Genomic DNA, 27,332 nt, shown 5'->3' on the forward strand with positions numbered 1-27,332 from the left:
CCTGCAAACTGAGTCCAGATCTGGTAAGTCACTAATCTCTCTGTAAGGACACTCCCATCTGACCTACAGTCAGCTGGTCTGGGATGGTGACAGTGCAGCCTAAGATGGCATAGAGTTATATCCTGTTTTGTTTTCTTTCTCATATGAACAATTTGAAGCTTTGCATTTTTTCCTCTAAATGCAGTTTTGTCTTTATTTCAAATTGTGCTTTGGTTTATGTCATTTCAAAATTCTTGAAGGGAGCAGTGACTCATGCCTTTAACCCCAACACTTTGGGAGACCAAGGTGGGAGGATCATTTCAGCCCAGGGGTTTGAGACCAACCTGGACAACACGGCAAAAACCCATCTCTATAAAATATTCTTTATTGAACGGGGGATGGAGTCTCGCTCTGTTTCCAAGGCTGGAGTGCAGTGGCACGATCTCAAATCATTGCAACCTCTGCCTCCCAGACTCAAGCAATTCTCATGCCTCAGCCTCCTGAGTATCTGGTATTACATCCAACTGCCAACTTGCCTGGCTAATTTTTGTATTTTTAGTAGAGGTGGGTTTCACCACGCTGGCCAGGTTGGTCTCAAACTCCTGACCTCAAGTGATCCACCTGCCTTGGCCTCCCAAAGTGCTGGGATTACAGCCATGAGCCACTGGTGCTTGGCCTCTACAAAATATACATATTTTTTAATTAGCCGGGCATGGTAGCATGCATCTGTCTTCGCAAGTGTATGGGTTGCTGACATGGGAGAAACAATTGAGCCCAGAAGATTGAGGCTGCAGTGAGCCATGCTCACACCACTGCTGTACTCCAGCCTGGGCAACATTGTGAGACCCTATTAAAGAAAAAAAATCTTAACCAAAGAGGATCTTTGACCTTAATTTTAAACCAATCACATCCTCATTGTAACTCTTCCACCCAAACGGAGACATGGGTGTGGAGGTGCATGCCTGTAATCCCAGCTACATGGAAGGCTGGAGCATAAGGATCACTTGAACCTGGGAGGCAGAGGTTACAGTGAGCCGAGATGGCACCACTGCACTCCAGCCTGGGTGATGAAGTGAGACTCAGCTCCCCCGACACGAAAAAAATTAAATTATACCACCCAGGTGATCATTGGATTCATGAAGATTTCTACTGTGTTTTCTTAGGGACTGTCATGTCTATCTTTGTAAAACTGTTTTAACTCTGAAATATTTTGATAAATTTGATGTGGCCAAGGATCTCTCAACAAAGATACTTTCACATATTTTTCTTTCTGTCTAATGTCAGGAAGAGATTCAACTCTTCCCTATCTCACACTCAGAACTACAAAGGACACATATTAGTAAAATTCCATGTTTGTGGAGTAAATCAGTGAATGAGTCCTGGACTTTCACCATATCCCTAAATATTTCACTTTCATGGATGAATATCTAATTTGATAGTTAATCTGGAAGAAAGACAAAAATCCAATCATGATTAACTGGATGGAGCTTAAGAAGTCTAATCCAATGTAGTTCTCTCTCTCTCTCTTTTTTGAATCTAGCCAATTTCCCAGGCTGGATTGTAGTGGTATAATCTCAGCTAACTGCAACCTGTACCTCCTGGGTTCAAGCGATCCTCCTGCCTCAGCCTCCCTAGTAGCTTGGACTACAGGTGAGGACCACTGCACCTGGCTAATTTTTTGTAATTTTAGTAGAGGTAGTGTTTTACCATGTTGGCCAGGATGGTCTCAAACTCCTGAACTCAGATGATCCAATGCCTCTGCTTCCCAAAGTGCTGGGATTACAGGTGTGAGTCACTGCGCACAGCCAAAGTGGTTCATTTTGAACATGTGTAAGAGGTGTGTACTGGAAACATCTGTGTCTTGCGAATGATGCATAACACTGTCACATAGCTTTCAAAGCTTCTTGCTGAAATTTTCAATAATGAGGCCGGGAAGAGGATTACGCCTGTAATCCCAGTACTTTGGGAGGCCAAGGCGGGTGGAATGTTTGAGTCTAGGAGTTCAAGACCAGCCTGGACAACATAGTGAAACCCACTGTCTTTACAAAAAGTCAAAAAATAAAAGATTAGCTGGGCATGAGATCCGAGCTTCAGAGATCCTCGGTAACATTTCCCAGTGCTATGAGTTTATTGCAACAGTGGCTAATAATTCATGGACTAGGAGGGATCTTGCCTGCTCTTTAGAGGTTGGGACACACTCTTCTTGGTACCAGAAGGGCAGAACTATGCCTCTGTGGCCACTTATTGCAGAATGGAATTGGAGTAAACTGAGGGCTCTTTCACACATGCTAGAGAAAAGACTTTGGCCCTAGGAGAAGTGGGGGTTGCTGGGGATTGGCCCGAGAAACTTGCCTTTTCACTAGATTGTCCTCTAGAGTTTTTCCTCGGAGATTTGTCAGAATGAGCCTCCAGTCCCCATCCAGACTCCTGGAGCTGGCAGGGCAGAGCCTGCTGAGGAACCAGTTCTTGACCATCTTCACCCTGGATGAGCTGCCCAGGGAGGTCTTCCCTCTGATGTTCATGGAGGCCTTCAGCATGAGACGTTTTGAGGCCCTGAAGTTGATGGTGCAGGCCTGGCCCTTCCTCTGCCTCCCTCTGGGATCCCTGATGAAGACACCTCATCTGGAGACCTTGCAAGCTGTCCTGAGGGGACTTGATACACTGGTGGCCCAGAAGGTTCGCCCCAGGTGAGGTGACTCAGGTGGCTTGCGAGGAAGGGTCCAGGCATCCAGGGAAGGGACAGCTGGCTCAGGAGGAGTGGTGGGGTTGGGGAGCTAGGGTGGCTCAGAGGCTTCTGACGGTGCCCATTAGAGGCGTTGGCCTTTGCCCAGATCCTCTGGGGAAGGTCTGCTCACCAAACAGGGTCCACTGAGGAAACAGGAGCCTGCTTCCTCCCAGCAGAAAGTAAAGGTACTAGAAGTGGGTACCAGGCAGAATCCAAGGGGGAACAGGATGGAGAAGAGACAGAAGGAGGAGCACTGAGGACAGGAGCAGCTGACTGATGTCCTGGATGTGGAGTGAAAGTTCAGGTCAAGGGTCGGTCCTTTCCTACATTCTGAGCTTTTCCCCTATGTTACTCACAGGAGGTGGAAACTTCAAGTGCTGGATTTGCGGGATGTTGATGAGAATTTCTGGACCATATGGTCTGGAGCCAAGGTCCTCTCCTGCTCCCCAGAGGTCATGAGTAAGAGGCAGACAGTGGAGGACTGTCCAAGGATGGGAGAGCGCCAGCCCTTGAAGGTGTTCATAGACCTCTGCCTAAAGGAAAGTACACTGGATGAATGCCTGAGCTACCTTTGTGGGTGGATCCACTACAGAAGAGGCCTAGTGCACCTGTGTTGTAATAAGGTGCAGAATTACTCAATGCCCACTTCAAGTTTCTGCAATTTATTGGAAAGGATATACCCAGACAGTATCCAGGAGTTGGAAGTCTGGAAAAAGTCCTCTCTGAATAAAACAGGAAAGTTTGCCCCTTACCTGAGCCAGATGAGCAATCTTCGTGAACTCTTTTTAGCCTTCAGTTATGAGCGTGAGTTATACGTGAGCGTCCAGTGGCCGTGCATTCCTGACTTGGACTCTTCATTCCTCTGCCTGTACTACCCCCAGATTCTTTATATAAAAAAGATCAGTAATATCAAAGAGCACCTGGAGCACCTGCTCAGGTAAGAAAGGATGGTGAGCTTTCTCTGCAGACCATACCACAGACTTATGTTCTTTTTCACAGTAAATGTTAATGGGCATCTACTGTGTGCCAGCCACCGGTGATGTCACAGGGAATGGGACGCTAGAATGTCAACTCATTATGCTCTTCAGTGCTCTATATCCTGAAGTGGGTATCACAAGACCACTCAAGGGCAGAGGGATGGCCTGGGGTAGATGCCACAGAGAGAGGTGTGTACGGAGCCGGTTAGTTGAGGGTTCAGATCTAGTGAGGGTGCATTTGTGAACTCCTTGTGAGGAACAGTGTATAAAGTTAATATGATGAAAACATATTCTTCATACAGAGGATGGTATGAAAGAAGGGAAGGTGTGGCCGGTTGTGGTGTCTCATGCCTGTAATCCCAGCACTTCGGGAGGCCAAGGCAGGGAGATCATGAGGTCGGGAATTTGAGACCAGTCTGGCCAACACAGTGAATCCCCGTCTCTACTAAAAATACAAAAAAAAGTCACCGGGCATGCAGACAGGCATCTGTAATCCCAGCTGCTTGGGAGACTGAGGCAAGGGAAGTGGAGGCTGCAGTGAGCTGAGTTGGTGCCACTACACTCCAGCCTAGGTTACAATGTGAGACTGTCTCAAAAAAAAAAAAAAAAAAAGAGAAAGTACATCAAACCTGTGCATTTCACAGTGGCAGCTCTGTCTTCAGCAGCTTAGCAAACTGCTCTAATTCCCTGTCTGTAAAACATTGTTTTGAACTCCAGGAAAGATAATTGATATCAGAAGTGCATGCTTCTGGGATGGAGGCTGAGGGAGTAGGTGTGAGAGTGGTACCAATCACACAGGCAAGGGTGAAAGGACTGAGCCTAAAATGGAGTGGCCCCTGAATGATCTGGGTCTTCATCAGGCAGCACCTTGCACGCAGACCATCATCTGATGATGGGAACAAACTTGTGTTTGGGTGAAACAGGCTTCCCCATTGCAGTTACTATAACACCTGTGTGGTAGTAAGGTGCAGAATTACTCAATGCCCACTTCAAGTTTACCATTGAGATGATTTCCCACCCCCCTCCTCTAACTGGCACCATTGCCCATAACTAACTTCTTGCTCTCCCCAGGTACCTCAAGAACCCCTTGGGTGCTTTTATATTCAGTGATGCTTACCTAATTGATCGGGACATGGAGTGTCTGTCTCAGTACCCAAGCCTCAGTCAGCTAAAGGAGCTGCGTCTGATTCATATCCTAATGTGGACCACCAATCTTGAGCCCCTTGGCGTTCTGCTGGAGAAAGTTGCTGTTACTCTCAAGACCCTCGTCTTAAAGGACTGTCGGATCCAGGACCCCCAACTCAGGGTCCTCCTGCCTGCCCTGAGCCACTGTTCCCAGCTCACCACCTTCAACTTTCATGGAAATGAGACCTCCATGAATGCTCTGAAAGACCTGCTGCGTCACACAGGTGGGCTGAGCAAGTTAGGCCTGGAGTTGTATCCTGCCCCTCTGGAGAGTCTTGACTACAAGGGTCATGTCAATTGGGAGATCCTCACCCCAATTCGGGCTGAGCTGATGCGTACACTCAGGGAAGTCAGGCAGCCCAAGAGGATCTTCTTTGGTCCCGTCCCTTGCCCTACGTGTGGCTTATGGCCATCTGAGAAAGTGGACTTCCATCTTTGCTCCTAGGGAAGGCCTGGTTCATGGGATGGATAAGCTTTCTTCTGGACACTTGGGAACTAAAATATTGTACGTGGGTGCATTTTTTAAAATTTTATTTCATTTTTTATATTTTTTATTTTATTTTATTTTATTTTATTTTATTTTATTTTTTGAGACAGAGTCTCACTGTGTCCCTCAGGATGAAGTGCAGTGGCACAATCTCAGCTCACTGCAAGCACCACCTCCTGGGTTCAAGTGATTCTCCTGCCTCAGCCTCCCAAGTAGCTGGTGTTGTGGGTGTATGCCCCCACGCCCGGCTAATTTTTGTATTTTTAGTAGAGACAGGGCTTCACGATGTTGGCGAAGGCTGACCTCAAACTCCTGACCTCAAGTGATCTGACCACCTTGGCCTTCCACAGTGCCAGGTTTACAGGTGTGAGCAGCAGGGCCCGGTCAGCCGCTTCTTCAAGGAAGCACACAGCCGCGTATTTGAGGCACGTGCTCACTGTGAGTGGAAAAACAAAGGTGACTCAGCCAGGGGCAGGACTGGGTAAAAATGCTGACTTGGCATCAATGAGGCCTTCAGGGACCTGTGTCTTAGACTTAGAAATAGAACCTGAAGTTCTAGAGTGATGCAGGAGTTACCCCTGCAAGGATGGTTATTTAAAAATGTCAAAAATAAATGGAACCTGAATGGAAACTTTCTGGTGTCTTCCATGATTGATCAACCTGTTTTAGACATTTATACATCAGAAGTCTCTAGAAATCTGCCTCCTGGGTTCAAGCAATTCTCCTGCCTCAGCCTCCTGAGTAGCTGGAACTACAGGGACCCGCCACCATGCCTGGCTAATTTTTGTATTTTTTGTAGAAAGGGGGATTTCACCATGTTGACCAGGCTGGTCTTGAACTCCTGACTTCAGGCAAACCATCCGCCTCAGCCTCCCAAAGTGCTCAGATTGTAGACATGAGCCACTGCACCTGGCCTGAAATTCTGATATAAGCATAAGATGTGTAATGTTCAAATCATGGTAACAGGGATAGCCACCATCTCAAGAATTTATCATTTCTTTGTGTTAGCAACATTCCAATTCCATTGTTTTAATTATGTAGAAATTTACTATGAACTATTGTCAACATGATTTGCCTTATTGTGCTACTGAACCCTGGATCTTATTCCTATCTGTGTTTTTATTCCCATTAATCATCCCCTTCTTATTATCGGTTTCCCAGTACCCTTCCTAGCTTCTGATAACAGTCATTTTACTATTTTTAAGTTTCGTGTTTTTAATTCCCAAATATGAGTGAGAAGATGCCATGTTTGTCTTCTGTAGCTGGCTTACTTCACTTAACATAATGCCCTCCAGTTCCATCCATGTTGTTGCAGATGACAGGATTTCATTCATGTTTATGGCTGAATGATATTCTATTGTGTGTATTTACCACATTTTCTTGATCCATTCATCTGTTGATGGACACTTTGTTTGATTCCATATTTTGGCTATTGTGGATAGTGCTGCAATAAATAGGGGAGTGCAGGCTGGGTGCAGTGGTGTACGCCTGTAATCCCAGAATTTTGGGAGGCTGAGGCAGGTGGATTACTTGAGGTCACGAGTTCGAGACCAGCCTGACCAACATGGTAGTGTAGATATCTCCTGGATGTATTTATTTAATTTTGGATATATATCCAGCAGTGGGGTTTATGGTTCATATGCTAATCCTATTCTTATTTTTTGGAGGAAACTCCATACTGTTTTCCATAGTAGCTGTACTGATTTACATAACTACCAATGTTGTACCAGGGTTCTCATTTCTCCATATTCTCCGTAGTATCCATTATTTTCTGTTGGATTTTTATTTTTATTTGTTCAGAGACAGAGTTTTGCAATGTTCCCCAGGTGGGTTTTGAACTTCTGGCCTCAAGTGATCCTCCCACCTCAGCCTCTCAAAGTGCTGGGATTACAGATGTGAGTCACTGCACCGATCTACTGAGTAAATTAGAATCCTCGCAGGAGGCTGTGACTGTGGGTTACCTGGTTTATATCAGTTGACACAAATGTATTAGGACCTGGGAAAGCCTAAAAGTGAATGACTACAGCAGGGTGGAAAAAGCCTGAGGAAAGTATGAATATTGTGTAACATTCTATTACACAAACCTGGGTTTATACTTTTTGTTGATAGATTTTATGCCAAAAATGTAGGAGAAAAATGCCAAGCAGGAAATGCTATCACTTCTGAAGATGAACTCATAGAGATGGAAATTCTTTCAGAATTTATTTTTCCAGCTTTTTTGGGGTTTTTTGTTGTTGTTTTGTTTTTGTCTGTTTGTTTTGAGATGGAGCCTCGCTCTGTCACCAGCTTGGAGTGCAGTGGCGCGATCTTGGCTCACTGCAACCTCCTCCTCCTGGGTTCAAGTGATTCTGCTGTCTCAGCCTCTTGAGTAGCTAGGACTACGGGCGGACACCACCATGCCCAGCTAATTTTTGTATTTTTTAGTAGTGATGGGGTTTCACCATGTTGGCTAGGATGGTCTCAATCTTTTGACCTCGTAATCTGCCTGCCTTGGCCTCAGAAAGTGCTGGGATTACAGGCGTGAGCCACAACCGCGACCGGCCTTCTTTTTTTTTTTTGAGATGGAGTCTCAACCTGCTGCCCCGGTTGGAGTGCAGTGGCGAGATATCAGCTCACTCTAACCTCCGACTCCGTAGTTGAAATGATTCTCCTGTCTCAGCCTCCTAAGTAGCTGGGATTACAGGCCTGTGCCACCATGCCTGGCTAATTTTTATATTTTTTAAGTAGAGATGGGGTTTCACTATGTTGGCCAAGATGGTCTCCATCTTCTGACTTTGTGATCTGCCTGACTTGGCCTCCCAGAGTGCTGGATTACAGACATGAGCCACCGCTCCCAGCCTATTTTTCCTGTTTTAAAAGTTGGTTAATTCTGTTGCGTTTATTTTAGAGTTTATATCAGAACAATTTACAGTAAGATACACCCTTACTAGAGTTTGTCATATAGTCAAAGACAAAGTAGTTAATACTTTTACAAATAGTAGGTATGCCTTTGGAGTGATTCATAATTTTAAAATGTTATGTAAACTATGAGAATTTCTCACTTCTAGTGGAAGCACATTAAATATACACCACGAGTGAACAAGGTTTTGTCCTGAAAGGACTTTTGTGTGTGTGTGTGTGTGTGTGTGTGTGTGTGTGTGTGTGTGTGTGTGTGACAGAGCCTCACTCTTTCACCTAGGCTGGAGTGCAGTGGTGCAATCTCTGCTCACTGCAACCTCCACCTCCCAGGTCCAAGTGATTCTCCTGCCTCAGCCTCCTGAGTAGCTGGGACTAGAGGCACACACCACCATGCCTAGCTAATTTTCTTTTTGTATGTTTAGTAGAGAAGGCGTTTCACTGTTTCACCAGTGAGCCACTGCAACTGGCCAACATCTCTTTATGATAAAACTCTCTACAAAAACCTCAGAATAATAAAGAGTATTTTTCACACACCCACAGCCAACATCATACTGAATGGAGAAATTGAAAGCCTTTTTTTCTATGATCTGGAGCAAGACAGGAAAAGTTCTTAATAAAATGTCAGCTAATAAATGCAACAGTGCATTAGAAAGTATTATATAGGCCAGGCATTCTGAATCTCGCCTGTAATCCCAGCACTTTGGGAGGCCAAGGCGGGTGGATCACCTGAAGTCGGGAGTTTGAGACCAGCCTGACCAAAATGGAGAATACCCATCTCTACTAAAAATACAAAATTAGCCAGGTGTGGTGGTGGGTGCCTGTAATCCAAGCTACTCAGGAGGCTGAGGCAGGAGAATCCCTTGAACTCAGGAGGCAGATGTTGCAGTCAGCCGAGATCACGCCATTGCACTCCAGCCTGGGCAGCAAGAGTGAAACTGCGTCTTAAAAAAAAAAAAAAAAAAGGAAAAGAAAGTAATATATAATGGCCATTCCAGGAATGCCAGACAATCTCAGAAAAATCTATGCATAATTCACCACACTAACAAATTAAAGGAGGAAAAGCAAGGTTCCTAAAAAATGCAGAAAAATCAAAGTAAATGTATAATAACATATTTTGGAAAATGAAATGTTATGTATTAAAAATTTGCATTAAACATAAGATGTAATGGATAAACATTAGCTCCCTTCCTACTGAGATATGAAACAAGGTAAGACTCTCAGCAGCTTAGGATTTAGAGGCACATAGGTATTTTGGTCAGTAGTAAAGATTCCAGATCCAGATTGATTAATTTAGGTTCAAATCTGGCTCGGTGGCCAATGGCTGTATGATCTTATCCAACTTACTTAACCTCTGTGCCCCAGCTAACTCACCTATAAAAAGGAATAATCACAAGATTGACTTCACAGAGTGCTATGAGTTAATCTATTTAAGTACTTCAAGCTGGATTTGACATAGGGCAAGCAATACTTTTATTCTTATTATATTTGAAAGATATATTAGTTAAAAATTTGGTAAGAGACCAAGGTCTATAGTTAAGTTGATTATAAGCCTTCATTCACCCTGTTGTTCTGAAAATCTGAATTACAACAAGGATGGACAAGATGGCTCATGCCCGTAGTACCAGCACTTTGGGAGGCTGAGGTGGGTGGATCACCTGAGGTCAAGAGTTTGAGACCAGCCTGGCCAATATGGTGAAACCCCATCCTAATAAAAATACAAAAAATAGCCAGGCATGGTGGCGGGCGCCTGTAATCCCAGGTAGAGTGGAGGCTGAGGCAAGAGAATCACTCAAACCCAGGAGGTGGAGGTTGCAGTGAATCGAGATCATGTCATTCCATTCCAGCAGCCTGGCAACAGAGTGAGGCTGCATCTCCGAAAAAAAAAAGAAAAGAAAGAAAATTAACTATAGCAGCATGTTCATTCACTCTCCAGTGTCCAGGACTGGACAATTGTCAGGCCGTCTTCTGTAGCACCATACACTATAGCATACATGTGGATTAAAATAAATACACATATGAAATGCCAGTATATATTCTATATACTTTCCATATACTTATATCCTATAAGGTCACATCCAAATTCAAGGTTGGTCAAAGAGTAGAGTGGCTATCTATGGAAAGGGGAGTGGAAATGAATCATGGTAATAAAAGGAAATAGATATAGATATCGATATGAATAGATGGACATACACACATCTAGCTGTAAGAAAGAGGAATGTCATGGACCAATCATAACAGTGAGCCAGGTAAAAAGGCTACAATTCTTGTGATTGTCTGTCTGTTTTCAGGATGGGTTGTAGCTTAGAAAGGCTGATGCCACAGTCATAGCAAATAAATGATTATAAAATGTGTTTCCTTTCTGGGGCATCTCTGGAGAAATCTCCAATGGTAGGAAACCTCAGTTTACTAGGCAGGTGATCACACAGGTAAAATTTTACAGATTCAATGGCACTACCATTAATTTCACTATCCTTGGTATTCTGCAAAGGTATTCAAGAACAAATGGTATCTTGAAACTAAAATTAGCTAAACTAACAAAGAAAACTGGATTATTATTATTAATATTCTTTTGAGACTGAGCCTCTGTTGCTCAGGCTGGAATACAGTGGTGCTATGTCAGCTCACTGCAAAATCCACCTCCCAGGTTCAAGAGATCCTCCTGCCTCAGCCCCCTGAGTAGCTGGAATTATGGGCGCACCCCATCACACCCAGCTAATTTTTGTATTTTTAGCAGAAACAGGATTTCACCATGTTGGCCAGGTTGGTCTCGAACCCCTGACCTCGTGATCTGCCTGCCTCAGCCTCCTAAAGGGCTGGGATTATAGTTGTGAGCCACCACATCCAGCTGAATCTTTTTTCTTTTCTCAAAAGATAGTGTCATAGTATTGGCTTCTATGCACTTAGGACAGTGAGCCCATCATTCAGTAACAATGTGACTCAATACTGCAAGACCTTGATGCAGTATTTGAAAGACTATTTCCAGTAGGTGAAGGAGGCTTTCAGTGATGCTTAGACCTTGATGCCCTAGCGTTTGGAGATTGCATCCTTTAGAAATGACGCCAAGGGAAATCTGCGCATGAGCAGCAATGGATGGGACCGTACCAGATGACTTAAACTTAAAGATATCCCTAGAAGCAGACATCATCACCTGGTAGACAGCTTTTCCAAGACAATGGAACAAGACTCCATTTGATCTTCTTCCATTGACTGAGACTTGGTTTTGTATTAACACAAAATTATCAAACCTATATTCTATGTTGCTAGGTAGTTCCACCACTCAAACCAAACACTTTCTAAGATCTTCTGTTCAAAATGTAGCCACTCGCACTAACCAAAGCAATTGCTGGCTATGGAGTCATTTAGATGAAAGGGAAGGATCATAGCTAATCCTACAACCTGCTTTCATCACAGTTGGGTAGCAATTGAGGATGCTACATTCATGATAAGATTTGTAATTTTGGCATGATTTTATTACAGGACCATCAGGTTCCTATGCCTGCTGCACAGTAGCTGACCAATATTCTGAGACAGCAGGCTTTGCAGCAGAGTTTAATGATCACAGGGTGGCTGAATGATAAGCTGGGAGGAGATCCTCAAATTCATCTCCCCAAGGAGTACTGAGGGTTTCCAGTGGATCCCAGATAGCAAGCGGCTGGAAAGTTGGTGTAGCAGTAAGAGGTATGAAGTCATCAGGATGTTGAAACTGCATTCTTTGGTGAGTTGGTGCCTTGCAGGGCCCTTCAGATCACCTGGCATCAGTAGTTTCACTGACATGCAGAACCTGAAAGAATATGTCAAATGAAAAAGTTAATGCTTCACAATGCTTAAATTGTTGTCTGCAGGGCAGTTAAGGGGAACTGTAATTTAAGGTCTACATGATTTTGGGACAGTAGGCTGCCAGCAACCATGAGGAAGCAGTTCAAGCTGACCTCATGATGAATGCTGAATGAGCTGCAAGCTTGCTTTATTTTTGTTTCTCCCCCTCCCTTCTTCACTGATTAAATTCATAAAGTTTATATGTATGGTTTCAATTTCTTTCAGAGAAGCCTTAACCTAAGCCCTGAGACCATTGACACCCTCAGTAGCACCTCTCTTCCACCAGAATGAGCATATAACCTGCTACCTTAGGTGATATAAAACCCACAAGACCATTCCATACATGGAGCTTTTTATTCTTATTTTGTAGGGATGACTTCTCTGTTTTTATAAAGCTATTTTAACTATAGAGCATTTTTAAAATATTGATGTGGCCAAAGATCTCCCAACAACACTACTCTCAGGTTTTATTTTTCTGTCTAATGTCCGGAACAGATCAACCCCTTCCCTGCCTCACACTCAGGGCTATGAAGGTGACATATCAGTAAAATTCCATCAGTTCTTGTGGAGTTCGTGAATGAAGGCATTCTTTTTTTGTTGTTGTTGTTGACAGAGTCTCCCTCTGTCACCCAGTCTGGAGGGCTGTGTGCAATCTCGGCTCACTGCAACCTCAGCCTCCTGGGTTCAAGCAATTTTCCCACCTCAGCCTCCCAAGTATCTGGATTACAGGCAGCTGCCATCATGCCCGGCTAATTTTGTATTTTTGTAGAGACAGGGTTTCACCATATTGGCCAAGCTGGTCTTGAACTCCTGACCTCAGGTGATCCGCCTGTCTTGGCCTCCCAAAGTGCTGGGATTACAGGCATGAGCCAACTCAGCTGGCCTTAAATGAATGAATTCTTGACTTCCACTCTATCCCTAATGCTGCCAATTTCTTGATTCATGAAATGAATATGGATATGTGATATGAATGGATATTTGGTTCAATCCATTAATCTGCGGAAAGCCAAAAACCCAATCAGGATTAGCTGGGTGGAACTTCAGAAATGCAATCAGATATTGCTTTTTGATTGGAAGCTAGCAGTGCATACGTGGAAGGGCGTGGGTGGGAGTTGTGATTAGAAAGGTCAATAAAAGCTTCTAAAGACCCACAGGAGAGACCCAAAGTCTTCAAGCCTGGAGTTCCTGCTTGGTTCTTCCTGAGGTCTGAACACCCTGCAAACTGAGTCCAGATCTGGTAAGTCACTAGTTTCTGTAAGGACACTCCCATCTGACCTACAGTCAGCCGATGTAGAATGATGACAGTGCAGCCTACGACGGCACAGAACTATATCCTGTCTTTTTTTCATAAGAACGGTTTCAAGCTTTGATCTTTTTTTTTCTAAATGCAGTTTTGTCTTTATTTCAAAAATGTTGATTGTGCTTTTCTTTACGTCATTTCAGAATTCTTGTTGGGAGCCATTTTGTGAAGAGAGGAAGACTGAGCTGTTTTGGCTGCATTTCTGGCCTCGAGCTGCAGTCAGCTTCTCCACGTAGAACCCGGCAGTAGGAGACTTAGAATCGAATCTCTTCTCCCTCCCGCCTCCTGTTTTTGGCTTTTTGAGAAACCTTATCATCCAACACAATGGCCAGCAACATTACCAACAAGATGGATCCTCACTCCATGAACTCCCGTGTGTTCATTGGGAATCTCAACACTCTTGTTGTCAAGAAATCGGATGTGGAGGCGATCTTTTCCAAGTATGGCAAAATTGCGGGCTGCTCTGTTCATAAGGGCTTTGCCTTCGTTCAATATGATAAGGAGAAAAATGCCCGGGCTGCTGTAGCAGGAGAGGATGGCAGAATGATTGCTGACCAAGTTGTAGATATTAACCTGGCTGCAGAGCCAAAAGTGAACCGAGGAAACGCAGGTGTGAAACGATCAGCAGCAGAGATGTACGGCTCCTCTTTTGACTTGGACTATGGCTTTCAACGGCATTATTATGATGGGATGTACAGTTTCCCAGCACGTGTACCTCCTCCTCCTCCCATTGCTCTGGCTGTAGTGCCCTCGAAACGTCAGCGTGTATCAGGAAACACCTCACGAAGGGGCAAAAGTGGCTTCAATTCTCAGAGTGGAAAGCGGGGATCTTCCAAGTCTGGAAAGCTGAAAGGAGATGACCTTCAGGCCATTAAGCAGGAGTTGACCCAGATAAAACAGAAAGTGGATTCTCTCCTGGAAAACCTGGAAAAAATTGAAAAGGAACATTGCAAGCAAGGAGTAGAGGTAAAGAATGCTAAGTCTGAAGAGGAGCAAACCAGCAGCTCCTTGAAGAAGGATAAGACTCATGTGAAGATGGAGTCTGAGGGGGGTGCAGATGACTCTGTTGAGGAGGGGGACCTACTGTATGATGATGATAATGAAGATCAGGGGGACAACCAGCTGGAGTTGATCAAGGATGATGAAAAAGAGGCTGAGGAAGGAGAGGATAACAGAGACAGCACCAATGGCCAGGATGACTCTTAAGCACATCGTGGGGTTGAGAAATCTTATCCCATTGTTTCTTTACCTAGGAGCTTGTCTAACAACAAATTTTTCACCAGATCCTCTCCCTTAGTATCTTCAGCACATGCTTACTGTTCTCCCCATCCTTGTCCTTCCCACATTCATTAATTCATATTGCCCTGCACCTAGTCCCATTTTCACTTCCCTTGACACCCCTAGTAGTTTTCCTAAGTCTTACCCTGTAATTTTTGCTTTTAATTTTGACACCTCTTTATGACTTAACAGTAAAAAGGATGTATGGTTTTTATCAACTGTCTCCAAAATAATTTTTATGCAGGGAATACGGTTCTTTTCTTTCATACATAAGTTCAGTAGTTGCTTCCCTAACTGCAAAGGCAATCTCATTGAGTTGAGTAGCTCCTGAAAGCAGCTTGGAGTTAGAAGTATGTGTGTTACACCCCATATTAGTGTGCTGTGTGGGGCAGTTCAACAAAAATCTATCAATGTATTTTTGTGAATGAGAGTTGGCAGGCATGTCAAATGCATCCTCAGAAACATAATTGGTGTTATAGTCTTCAAACGTGTTTTCTAAAGTTGATACTGTGGGTTATTTTTGTGAACAGCTTCATGTTTGGGACCTTTTTCCTCAAAATAAACAAGTCCTTATTAAACCAGCAATTTAAAGAAAAAAAATTCTTGGTGGGAGCAGTGACCCATGCCTGTAACTACAACACTTTGGGAGGCCAAGGCGGGAGGATCATTTGAGCCCAGGGCTTCGAGACCAACCTGGGCAACATGGCAAAACCCTATCTTTACAAAACATTTGTTTTGAGGGGTGGGATGGAGTTTCACTCTGTTACCCAGGCTGGAATGGAGTGGCACAATCTCAGCTCACTCCAACATCCACCTCCCAGGCTCAAGCAATTCTCATGCCTCAGCCTCCTGAGTAGCTGGGATTATAGCCACCCGCCACCATGCACAGCTCATTTTTATATTTTTGGTAGAGACGGCGGTTCACCATGTTGGCCAGGCTGGTCTCGAACTCCTAACCTCAAGTGATCCACCTGCCTTGGCCTCCCAAAGGGCTGAGATTACACCAGTGAGCCACCAATGCCCTGCCTCTTTTTTAAAAAATTAGACGGGCATGGTTGAAGAGGAGCAGCCCCTCCACACCTGTGGGTATATCGCATCAGGTGGGACGAGAGACTGAGAAAAGAAATAAGACACAAAGTATGGAGAAAGAACAGTGGGCCCAGGGGACTGGTGCTCAGCATAAAACATGTGAGAAAAGGAATGTGTGTCACAAATAAGTTCAAGGGAAGGTACTCTGCCTGGATGTGCATGTAGGCCAGATGTACGCTTCTCTCCACCCAAGCATCTCAGTGGAGTAGAGAATAACAGAGCAGCATTGCTGCCAACATGTCTCACCTCACACCACAGGGAAGTTTTCCTCCCCAACTCAGAATAGAACAAATCTGCAATTGGGTTTTATCCTGAGACATTCCATTCCCAGGGGGAGGCAGTAGACAGAGGCCTTCCTCTTATCTCAGCTGCAAGAGGCCTTACTCTTTTACTAATCCTCCTCAGCACAGACCCTTCACGGGTGTGGGGCTGGGGGATGGTCAGGTCTTTTCCATCCCAAGAGGCCATATCTCAGGCTATCACATGGGGAGAAACCTTGGACAATATCCGGCTTTCCAGGACAGAAGTCCCTGTGGCTTTCCACAGTGCATTGTGCCCCTGGTTTATCGAGAATGGAGAATGGCAATGATTTTACCAAGCATATTGCCTGTAAACATATTGTTAACAAGGCACATCCTGCACTGCCCTAGATCCCTTATACCTTGATTCCATACAACACGTGTTTTTGTGAGCTCAAGGTTGGGGCAAAGTTACAGATTAGCAGCATCTCAGGGCAAAGCAATTCTTCAGGGTACAGGTCAAAATGGAGTTTCTTATGTCTTCCTTTTCTACATAGACACAGTAACAGTCTGATCTCTCTTTCTTTTCCCTACACATGGTGGCATGCATCTGTAGTCCCAGCTATTTGGGTGGCTGAGGTGGGAGGATCCCTTGAACCCAGAAGATTGATGCTGCAGTGAGCCATGCTCACACCATTGCTGTACTCCAGCCTGGGCAGCAGAGTCAGACTCTGTCAAAAAAAAAAAAGAATCTTAACCAAGCAGTTTAAAAAAATCCAATTAATTGTAATCAGTAGGCAGATCCCAAATTCCTCAAAGAGGGAGAGAAAGAGTTTAGAAGGCTCTACATGCTAGCATCCCATTCAGACTGTTTAATCCTACCATTGTGGTTTTGTAAGAAAAACAGTCTTAAAGATTTCCAATAATTCCCACAATGGCCATAAATTAACCTGGGTGTCATTTTCCCACCAACTTAAAAAGGCACGCGATAGGCCGGGCACGGTGGCTCACACCTGTAATCCCAGCACTTTGGGAAGCCGAGGCAGGTGGAACACCTGAGATCAGGAGTTCGAGACCAGCCTGGCCAACATGGAGAAACTCCATTTCTACGAAAAATACAAAAAATAGCCGGGCATGGTGGTAAGCACCTGTAATCTCAGGTACTTGGGAGGCTGAGGCAGGAGAAACAGTTGAACCCGAGAGTTGGAGGTTGCATTGAGCCAAGATAGCACCTTTGCACTCCAGCCTGGCCACAGAGCAAGACTCCATCTCCAAAAAATACTACTAATAATAATTATAACAGCATGTCCATTCACTCTCCAAAGTGTCCAGGACTGGACAATTAATTGTGAGGCCCTCTTCTCTAGCACCCTACGCTATAGCATATATGTGGATTAAAATAAATACACATAAAAATGCAAGTATATATTCTATATACTTTCCATATACTTATATTATATAAGGTCACATGCAAATTCAAGGCTAGCTCAAAGAGTAGAGTGGCTATATATGGAAAGGGGAGTGGAAGTGAATAATGGTAATAAAAGGAAACAGATAGATATAGATATAGATATGAATAAGTAGACATACACATATATAGCTGCAAGAAAGGGGGTTGTCATGGACCAATGATGACAGTGAGCCGTGTAAAAAGGCTAAAATTCTTGTGATTGTGTTTCCATTTTCAGGATGAGTTGTAGCTTACCTTTTTAGAAAGGCTGATGATGCAGTCATAGCAAATAAGTGATTATAAAATGTGTTTCCTTTCTAGGGCAATTCTGGAGAAATCTCTAATGGTAGGAGAATTCAGTTTACTGGGTAGGTTATCACACAGATAAAATTTTACAGATCCAATGACACTAGCATTAACTTCATTGTCCTTGGTATTCTATAAAGGTTGAGTGAACAAATGGTATCTCTAAACTAAAATTAGCTAAACTGACAAAGAAAACTGGATTATTATTATTTATTTTTGAGACAGAGTCTCTGTTGCCCAGGCTGGAGTACAGTGGTACTACATTGGCTCACTGCAACCTCTGCCTCCCGGGTTCAAGGGGTTCTCCTGCCTCAGCAACCTACATAGCTGGGATTACAGGCACACACCACCACACCCAGCTAATTTTTGAATTTTTGGCAGAAGCGGGGTTTCACCATGTTGGCCAGCTTGGTCTCGAACCCCTGACATCGGGATCTGCCTGCCTCGGCCTCCTAAAGTGCTGGGATTATAGGCGTCAGCCACCACACCTGGCCGAATCTTTTTTGCTTTTCTCAAAGATGGTGTCATAGTATTGGGTTCTATGCACTTAAGAGAGTGATCCCATCATTCAGTAACAATATGAATCAATACTGCAAGACCTTGATGCAGAATTTCAAAGACTATTTCCAGTAGGTGAAGGAGACTTTCAGTGATGCTTAGATCTTCCTGCCGTAGCATTTGGAGATTGCATTCTTTAGAAATGACACCAAGGGAAATCTGCGCATGAGCAGCAATGGATGGGACCGTACCAGATGACTGAAACGTAAAGATATCCGAGGAAAAGCCTTCCCTAGAAGCAGACATCATCACCTGGTAGACAGCTTTTCCAAGACAATGGAGCAAGACTCCATTTGATCTTCTTCCATTGACTGAGACTTGGTTTTGTTTTGTATTAACACAAAATTCTCAAACCTGTATTTTATATTGTTAGGTACTTTCACCACTCAAAGCAAACACTTTCTAAGGTCTCCTGTTCAAAATGTAGCCACTCTCACTAACCAAAGCAATTGCTGGCTATGGAGTCATTTACATGAAAGGGAAGGATCACAAATAATAGTAGAACCTGCTCTCATACACAGTTGGGTAGGAATTGAGGATGCTAACTTCATGATAAGGTTTGTTATCCTTCCTTTGGAAGGTTGGTTAATATTGATAATTAAATGACTTGGTACTGAGAAGAAGCTATAGGTGCAAATGGGTGGCCTATGACTATTATTGATTTCATTACTGGTAATTTATCTCTATACCTAGAAAACATTAGTGTAACTGGGTCTAACCTAGATAGTGTTCCAGACTCCCACTGGAATCAAATTCTTTGGTTTGACACGCATTATGTAGATGGGAATGCTATAGATATCGACATAGACATAGAGTCAGAACATGACCATGTTACCCTCTGCCATATAATCAGAGAACTTACTGAAACTAGGCACTGGTTCACTGGAAACTCTAGAGGCAAATAGAATGCATCTATAGCTCTACTGTATGAAATAATAGTTTTATTTACTGGATGCATCAATACTCAGGACATATTTGGAGAGGAAACTATTCTTTCTTCAATGGAGATGGCATGCAAGGATTACTTTATCAAACACACAGAAATATTTTTTCTTCCCACCCCAATTCCAACCATTACCGTGCAACCTGTTGTCAATAGACGTTAAGGCAGTTGAGGCAGAAATAATTAAATAAAGCTTCATTGGAAGCTAAATGTCAGGATCGACCTGGAAGACACACACTGACAAAATGAGTGTTTTCCAAAGTCTGTTATAAGTTGGAATGCTTTTATAAGAAAGGTTGAAAGAAGGGAATGGGACTCCTCCTATCAGTTGTTTTTTTTTTTTAATTTTCTTTTGTTTTATCCTGGCAAGGCTCTAATAGAGTTGAGCTTTTTTGTTTTTGTTTTTTCCATTGGAAGGGACAATACAGAGGTTACAATCATTGACTTTAGATGACAACATGACAGGCAAAAATATTTTCCTTGCAAGACAACCAGCAAAACTTCACGATCAGAATCAAATCAGTGTCCTTCTCACTGTCACTGGGTGAAGCCTTCATCAGTACTTGAAGAGTCTCAGGCACTCATGAAGTCAAGATCAGATTCTTTACTCAGGGACAGGATGTAAGCCAATCATAAGACCTTCCACAGATGATTAATTTGGAAGTCTACCTAATGTGACCTGCAGGTTTTCACTGGCAATATGCAGGTGCAGATATGACAAAGAATAATCCTGACCTTCATATCACCCCTAGCTGATGAGGATTGGGATTCTTTTGTCCCTTTCTCTCCATAAAACCAGGTTACTCATCTTGTGTGGCAACAAAATATATGGTCTACTTAACAGAGAAAGAGACTCCACAGAAAAAAAAAAAAGGATTTTTATTATGAAATGAGCAAAGCCATGGGAATAGATGTGAGATTATTCGGGGAGGTAAAGGAAGACAAAGGTTTTGAAAGGAAAAATGAGGAGAATTACATAAAGTTTTTTGAAAGACTCATTCTTGGTCACAAGTATGAAAACCAAGGGAGCCTCAGTGCAGTGTTGGAAAGATTCCTCCTCCACCCTCTCAATAACCCCCAACACATTTACCAAGTCTTCGTTCACTCCCAGGATTCCATTAAAACACCCAGCTCAACACTGAGCAGCCTCCACCTTCACTTCCCTTTATAATTTTTACATAAATTTGTTACAGGACCATCAGGTTCCTATGCCTGCTGCACAGTAGCTTACCAATATTCTGAGACAGCAGGGTTTGCAGCACAAAGTTTAATGATCACAAGGTGGCTGAATGAGAAGCTGGGAGGAGATCCTCAAATTCATCTCCCCAAGGAGTACTGAGGGTTTCCAGTGGATCCTGGATAGCAAGGGGCTGGAAAGTTGGTGTAGTTTGATGGCAATCAGAGGTATGAAGTTATCACCAAGTCAGAATGGCATTCTTTGGTGAGTGGATGCCTTGCAGGGCCCTTCAGATCAGCTCGCATCAGTAGTTTCACTGACATGCAGAACCTGAAAGAATATCTCAAATGAAAAAGTGAATGTTTCACAATGCTTAAATTGTTGTCTGCAGCGTAGTTAAGGGGAATTGTAGTCTAAGTTCTACACGATTTTGGGACAGTAGGCTGCCAGCAACCATGAGGAAGCAGGTCAGAGGGCAAGCTGACCTCCTGGTGAATGCTGAATGCGCTGCAAGCTTGGTTTGTTTTTGTTCCTCCCCCTCTCTTTTTCACTGATTAAATTTATAAAGTTTAGAGATACGGTTTCAATTTCTTCCAGACAAGCCTTAACCTAAGCCCTGAGACCACTCAAGCCCTCAGTGGCACCTCTCTTCCACCAGCATGAGCAAATAAATTGCTACCTTAGGTGATATAAAACCCACAAGACCATTCGATACATGGAGAATTTTTTTCCTGATTTTGTAGGGATGACTCCTCTGTTTTTATAAAGCTGTTTTAACTATAAAACAATTTTATAATTTTAATGTGGCCAAAGATCTCCCAACACTACTTTCAGGTTTTATTTTTCTGTCTAATATCCGGAACAGATCAAACCCTTCCCTGCCTCAAACTCAGGACTATATAAGTCATATATCAGTAAAATTCCATCAGTGTTTGTGGAGTTCATGAATGAATGAATTCTTTTTTTTTTTTTTTTTTTTTTGGACAAAGTCTACCTCTGTCACCCAGAACTGTGTGAAATGGTGCAATCTTGGCTCACTGCAACCATTGCCTCCTGGATTCAAGCGATTCTCCCACCTCAGCCTCCTGAGTAGCTGGATTACAGGCACCTGCCATCATGCCAGGCTAATTTTTGTATTTTTGTAGAGATGGGGTTTCACCATGTTGGCCTTGCAGGTCTTGATCGCCTGACCTCAGGTGATCCAGCCAACTTGGACTCTCAAAGTGCAGGGATTACAGGTGTGAGCCACCTCACCCGGCCTTTAATGAGTGAATTCTTGATTTCCACCCTATTCCTAACACTGTCAATTTCTTGATTCATGAACTTAATATGGATAGCTGATATGAATGGATATCTGATTCAATCCAGTAATCTGGGGACAGCCAAAAACCCAATCAAGATTAACTGGGTGGAGCTTCAGAAATGCAATCAGATAGCACTTTTTGACTGGAAGCAAGCACTGGATACATGGAGGGGTGTGGGTGGGAGTTGTGATTAGAAAGATCAATAAAAGTTTCTGAAGACCCACAGGAGAGACCCAAAATCTTCAAGTCTGGAGTTCCTGCTTGGTTCTTCCTGAGGTCTAAGCACGCTGCAAACTCAGTCCAGATCTAGTAAGTCACTCATTTCTGGAAGGACACTCCCATCTGACCTATAGTCAGCCGGTCTCGGACGGGGACAGTGCAGCCTATGATGGCACCGAGCTATATCTGTCTTTTTTATATATTCCAGCTAACTGGGAGACTGAGGCAGGAGAATCACTTGAACAGGGAGGCAGAGGTTGCAGTGAGCCGAGATCGCACCATTGCACTCCAGCCTGGAAAACAAGAGTGAAACCCCATCTCAAAAAAAAATTAATAAATAAATACATTATAAATAAATTAATTAATTAATGCTTTAAAGAAAAAAGAAATAAACTTTGCCTACAAGTTTCATATGCAATTGAATACCTCTTAAATTTTGATGTGAACCGACCAGGCATGGTGGCTGAGGCCTGTAATCCCAGCACTTTGGGAGGCCGAGGCGGGCAGACCACGAAGTCAGGAGATTGAGTCCATCCTAGTTAACATGGTGAAACCCCGTCTTTACTAAAAATACAAAAAATTAGCCAGGTGTAGTGGCATGCACCTGTAATCCTGGCTATTTAGGAGGCTGAGGCAGGAAAATTGCTTGAACCGGGGAGGCAGAGGTCGAAGTGAGCTGAGATCGTGCCACTGCATTCCAGCCTGGTGATGGAGCGAGACTCCATCTCAAAAAATAAATGAATAAAATAAATAAATCAATAAAAATATTGTGACAGGAACCAACATTGCTCAACTTGTACACTAATGTCTTACAAAATCCTTTCCTTGTCACCTTCAAATCTCCATTTCAAATGCTACACTCTGCAAAACTTTACCACTTTGTTGCCATTTCCTGATGATGGAGAAGACCATACATGTGTGTGTGGCATCAGAACTATTGACTCCTCCTATTGATGTTTAAGATATTCCATTACACAAACCTGGGTTCATACTTTTTGTTGATAGATCTTATGCCAAAAATGTAGGCAAAAAATGCCAAGCAGGAAATGCTATCAGTTCTGAAGATGAATTCATAGAGATGGAAATTCTTTCAGAATTTATTTTTCCAGCTTTTTTCTTTGTTTGTTTGTTCCTTTGCGTTTGTTCGTTTTCAGACGGAGTCTCGCTCTGTCACCAAGTTGGAGAGCAGTGGTGAAATCTTGGCTGACTGCAACCTCCTCCTCCTGAGTTCAAGCGACTCTCCTGCCTCAGTCTCTTGAGTAGCTAGGATTATGGGTGGGTGCCAACATGCTCAGCTAATTTTTGTATTTTTAGCAGAGACAGGGTTTCACCATGTTGGCTAGGATGGTCTCAATTTTTTGGCATCGTGATCTACCTGCCTTGGCCTCCTGAAGTGCTGGGATTACAGGTGTGAGCCACCACCGTGCCCGGCCTTTTTTTTTTTTTTCTTTTGAGATGGAGTCTCACTCTATTGCCCAGGCTGGGAATGGGACTCCTCCTATCAATTATTTTTTTAAATTTTCTTTTGTTTTATTGACCTGACAAGGCTCAAATAGAGTTGAGTTTTTGTTTTTGTTTTTTCCATTGGAAGGGACAATACAGAGGTTACAATCATTGGCTTTAGATGACAAGATAAAAGAATAAAACATATTCCTTGCAAGACAACCAGCAAACTTCATGATCAGCATCAAATCAGTGCCTTCTCGCTGTCAGTGGGTGGAAGCCTTCATCAATACTTGTAGAGTTTGAGGCACTCATGAACTCACGATCAGACTCTTTACTCAGGGACAGGATGTAAGTCAAGCAAAAGACCTTCCACAGGTGGTGAATTTGGAAGCCTGCCCAATGTGACCTGCAAGTTTTCACTGGCAATATGCAGGTGCAGATATGACAAAGAATAACCATGACCTTTACATCACCCCCAGCTGTTGAGGAATGGGATCCTTTTGACCCTTTCTGTCCATAGAACCAGGTTGCGAATCTTGTGTGGCAACAACATATATGGTCTACTTAACAGAGAAGAAGACTCTGTAAAAAAAAAAAAAAGTTTATTATGAAGTAAGCAAAGAAATGGGAATAGATGTGAGATTATTTGGGGAGATAAAGGAAGTTGAAGGTTTTGAAAGGAAAAATAAGGAGGATTATACAAATTGTTTTGAAAGACTCATACTTGGTCATAAGGATTAAAACCAAAAGGGCATCAGTGCAATGTTAGATAGATTCCTCTTACACCCACTCAATAACCCCCAACATGTTCAGCAAGTCTTAGTTCACTCCCAGGTTCCCATTAAAAACCCAGCTCAACCCTGACCAGCTCCACCATCACTTCCCATTTGTAATTTTCACATGACTTTATTACAGGACCATCAGGTTCCTATGCCTGCTGCACAGTAGCTTAGCAATATTCTGAGACTGCAGGGTTTGCAGCAGAGAGTTTACTGATCACAAGGTGGCTGAATGAGAAGCTGGGAGGAGATCCTCAAATTCATCGCCCCAAGGAGTACTGAGGGTTTCCAGTGGATCCTGGATAGCAAGGGGCTGGAAAGTTGGGGTAGCGGTAAGAGGGAAGAAGTCAACAGGATGTAGAAACTGCATTCTTTGGTGAGTTGGTGCATTGCAGGGCCCTTCGGATCAGCTGGCATCAGTAGTTTCACTGACATGCAGAACCTGAAAGAATATCTCAGATGAAAAAGTTAATGTTTTGCAATGCTTGAATCGTTGTCTGCAGGGAAGTTAAGGGGAACTGTAATCTAAGGTCTATATGATTTTGGAACAGTAGGCTGCCAGCAACCATGAGGAACCAGGTCAGAGAGCAAGAAGACGTCCTGATGAATGCTGAATGTGTTGCAAGCTTGGTTTATTTTTGTTTCTCTCCCTCCCTTCTTCACTGATTAAATTTATAAAGTTTATCGATGTGGTTTCAATTTCTTCCAAAGAAGGCTTAACCTAAGCCCTGAGACCACTCACGCCCTCAGTGGCACCTCTCCTCCACCAGAACGAGCATGTAATCTGCTACCTTAGGTTATACAAAATCCCGAAGACCATTCAATACATTGAGATTTTCATTCTGATTTCGTAGGGATGACTCCTCTGTTTTTATAAAGCTTTTTAAAGTATAAAGCATTTTTATATTTTGATGTGGCCAAGGATCTCCTAACACCACTACTTTCAGATTTTATTTTTCTGTCTAATGTCGTAAACAGATCAAATCCTTCCCTGCCTCACACTCAAGACTATGAAGTTCACATATTAGTAAAATACCATCAGTGTTTGTGGAGTTCATGAATGAATGATTTTTTTATTTTTTGAAAGAATGTCCCTCTGTCACCCAGACTGGAGTGCAGTGGCACAATTCTGGCTCACTGCAACCATTGCCTCCTGGGTTCAAGCAATTCTCCTGCCTCAGCCTCCCAAGTAGCTGGGTTTCAGGCACCTGCCATCATGCCCAGCTAATTTTTGTATTTTTGTATTTTTGTACAGACGGGGTTTCACCTTTTTGACCTGGCTCCTCTTGAACCCCTGACATCAGGTGATTTACTCACCTTGTCCTTCCAAAGTGCTGGAATTACAGGTATGAGCCACCTCGCCCACCCTTGAATGAAAGTATTCTTGACTTCTACCCTATCCCTAACACTGTCAATTTCTTGCTTCACGAACTGAATATATATATGTGATATGAATGGATATCTGACTCAATCCATTAATCTGGGGAGAGCCAAAAACCCAATCAGGATTAACTGGGTGGAGCTTCACAAACGTAATCAGATATTGCTTTTTGATTGGAAGCTAGCAGCGGATACGTGAAGGGGCGTGGGTGGGAGTTGTGATTAGAAAGGTCAATAAAAGCTTCTAAAGACCCACAGGAGAGACCCAAAGTCTTCAAGCCTGGAGTTCCTGCCTGGTTCTTCCTGAGGTCTGAGCACCTTCTAAACTACATCCAGATCTGGTAAGTCACTAATTTCTGTAAGGACACTCCCATCTAACCTACAGTCAGTCGGTCTGGGATGGTGACAGTGCAGCCTACGATGGCACAGAGCTATATCCTGTCCTTTTTTTTTTCATATGAACAATTTGAAGCTTTGAATGTTTTCCTCTAAATGCAGTTCTGTCTTTATTTCAAAAAAGTTGATTGTGCTTTGGTTGATGCCATTTTAAAATTCTTGAAGGGAGCAGTGACTCATGCCTTTAACCCCAACACTTTGGGAGGCCAAAGTGGGAGGATCATTTCAGCCCAGGGGTTTGAGACCAACCTGGGCAACATGACAAAAACCCTCTTCTACACAACGTTTTTTTTTTTTTGAGGGTGGGGTTGGAGTCTCACTGTGTTGCCCAGACTGGAGTGCAGTGGCACGATCTCAACTCACTGCAACCTTTACTTCCCGGGTTCAAGCAATCCTCATGCCTCAGTCTCCATCCTCAGAAGCTGGTGTCACAGACATCTGAAACCATGCCTGGCTAAGTTTTGTATTTTTAGTAGAGGTGGGGTTTCACCACGCTGTCCAGGTTGGTCTCAAACACCTGACCTCAAGTGATCCACCTGCCTTGGCCTCCCAAAGTGCTGGGATTACAGCTGTGAGTCACTGGTGCTTGGCCTCTACTTTTTATTTTAATTAGCCGAGCATGGCGGCATGCATCTGTAGTCCCAGCTATTTGGGTGGCTGGTGTGGGAGAATCACTTGAGCCCAGAAGGGTGAGGCTGCAGTGAGCCATGCTCACACCACTGCTGTACTCCAGCCTGGGCAAAAGAGAGAGACCCTGTCCAAAAAACAAAAACAAAATCAATCAAAAAGGATCTTTGACCTTAATTTTAAACCAATCACATCCTCTTCCACCCAAATGGAGACATGGGTGTGGGGGTGTATGCCTGTAATCCCAGCTACATGGAAGGCTGAAACATGAGAATTGCTTGAATCTCAGAGGTGGAGGTTACAGTGAGCTGAGATGGCACCGCTGTACTCCAGCCTGGGCGACAAAGTGAGACTTAGCTTCAACCACACCAAAAAATATTAGATGATACCACCCAGGTGATCATTAGATACATGAAGATTTCTACTGTGTTTTCTTAGGGACTGTCATCTCTGTCTTTGAAAACTGTTTTAACTTTGAAATATTTTGATAAATTTGACGTGGCCAAGGATCCCTCAACAAAGATACTTTCAAGTTTTTTCTTTCTGTCTAATATCAGGAAGAGATTCAACCCTTCCCTATCTCACACTCAGGATGTGAAGGACACATATTAGTAAAACTCCATGTTTGTGGAGGGAATCAGTGAATGAGTCCTGGACTTTCACCCTAACCCTAAATCTTTCACTTTGATGGATGAATATCTAATTCCATCAGCAAATCTGGAAGAAACCCAAAAATCCAATCAGGATTAACTGGGTAGAAGTCGAATCAAATGT

At 43.4% G+C, this 27,332-nt stretch overlaps 2 protein-coding genes across 2 annotated transcripts; both read left to right on the forward strand.

Annotated features, from left to right (window-relative positions):
• Positions 1 to 2,379: 2,379 nt before the first annotated feature.
• On the forward strand, positions 2,380 to 6,324 carry LOC117976441 (PRAME family member 10-like). Its single transcript, XM_055105544.2, has 3 exons — positions 2,380 to 2,666; positions 3,063 to 3,641; positions 4,753 to 6,324. Exons 1-3 carry the CDS (start codon positions 2,380 to 2,382, stop codon positions 5,309 to 5,311), a joined length of 1,425 nt encoding a protein of 474 aa, XP_054961519.1. The 3' UTR covers positions 5,312 to 6,324.
• A 7,352-nt stretch (positions 6,325 to 13,676) lies between these two features.
• Positions 13,677 to 14,615, forward strand: HNRNPCL1 (heterogeneous nuclear ribonucleoprotein C like 1). Its single transcript, XM_055105545.2, has one exon. It carries the CDS (start codon positions 13,692 to 13,694, stop codon positions 14,571 to 14,573), a length of 882 nt encoding a protein of 293 aa, XP_054961520.2. The 5' UTR covers positions 13,677 to 13,691; the 3' UTR covers positions 14,574 to 14,615.
• Positions 14,616 to 27,332: the final 12,717 nt, after the last annotated feature.

The sequence above is a fragment of the Pan paniscus genome, chromosome 1, assembly GCF_029289425.2.
Source record: "Pan paniscus chromosome 1, NHGRI_mPanPan1-v2.0_pri, whole genome shotgun sequence".
In the NCBI taxonomy this organism is placed as follows: domain Eukaryota; kingdom Metazoa; phylum Chordata; class Mammalia; order Primates; family Hominidae; genus Pan; species Pan paniscus.

What these genes read in the sequence shown, in the direction of transcription:
- HNRNPCL1 (XM_055105545.2), top strand. Translation starts at nt 13,692, where the DNA reads ATGGCCAGCAACATTACCAACAAGATGGATCCTCACTCCATGAACTCC.
- LOC117976441 (XM_055105544.2), top strand. Translation starts at nt 2,380, where the DNA reads ATGAGCCTCCAGTCCCCATCCAGACTCCTGGAGCTGGCAGGGCAGAGC. An exon ending in GCCCAGAAGGTTCGCCCCAG is followed by an intron (nt 2,667 to 3,062) that starts GTGAGGTGACTC and finishes TGTTACTCACAG; the next exon opens with GAGGTGGAAACTTCAAGTGC. An exon ending in CACCTGGAGCACCTGCTCAG is followed by an intron (nt 3,642 to 4,752) that starts GTAAGAAAGGAT and finishes TGCTCTCCCCAG; the next exon opens with GTACCTCAAGAACCCCTTGG.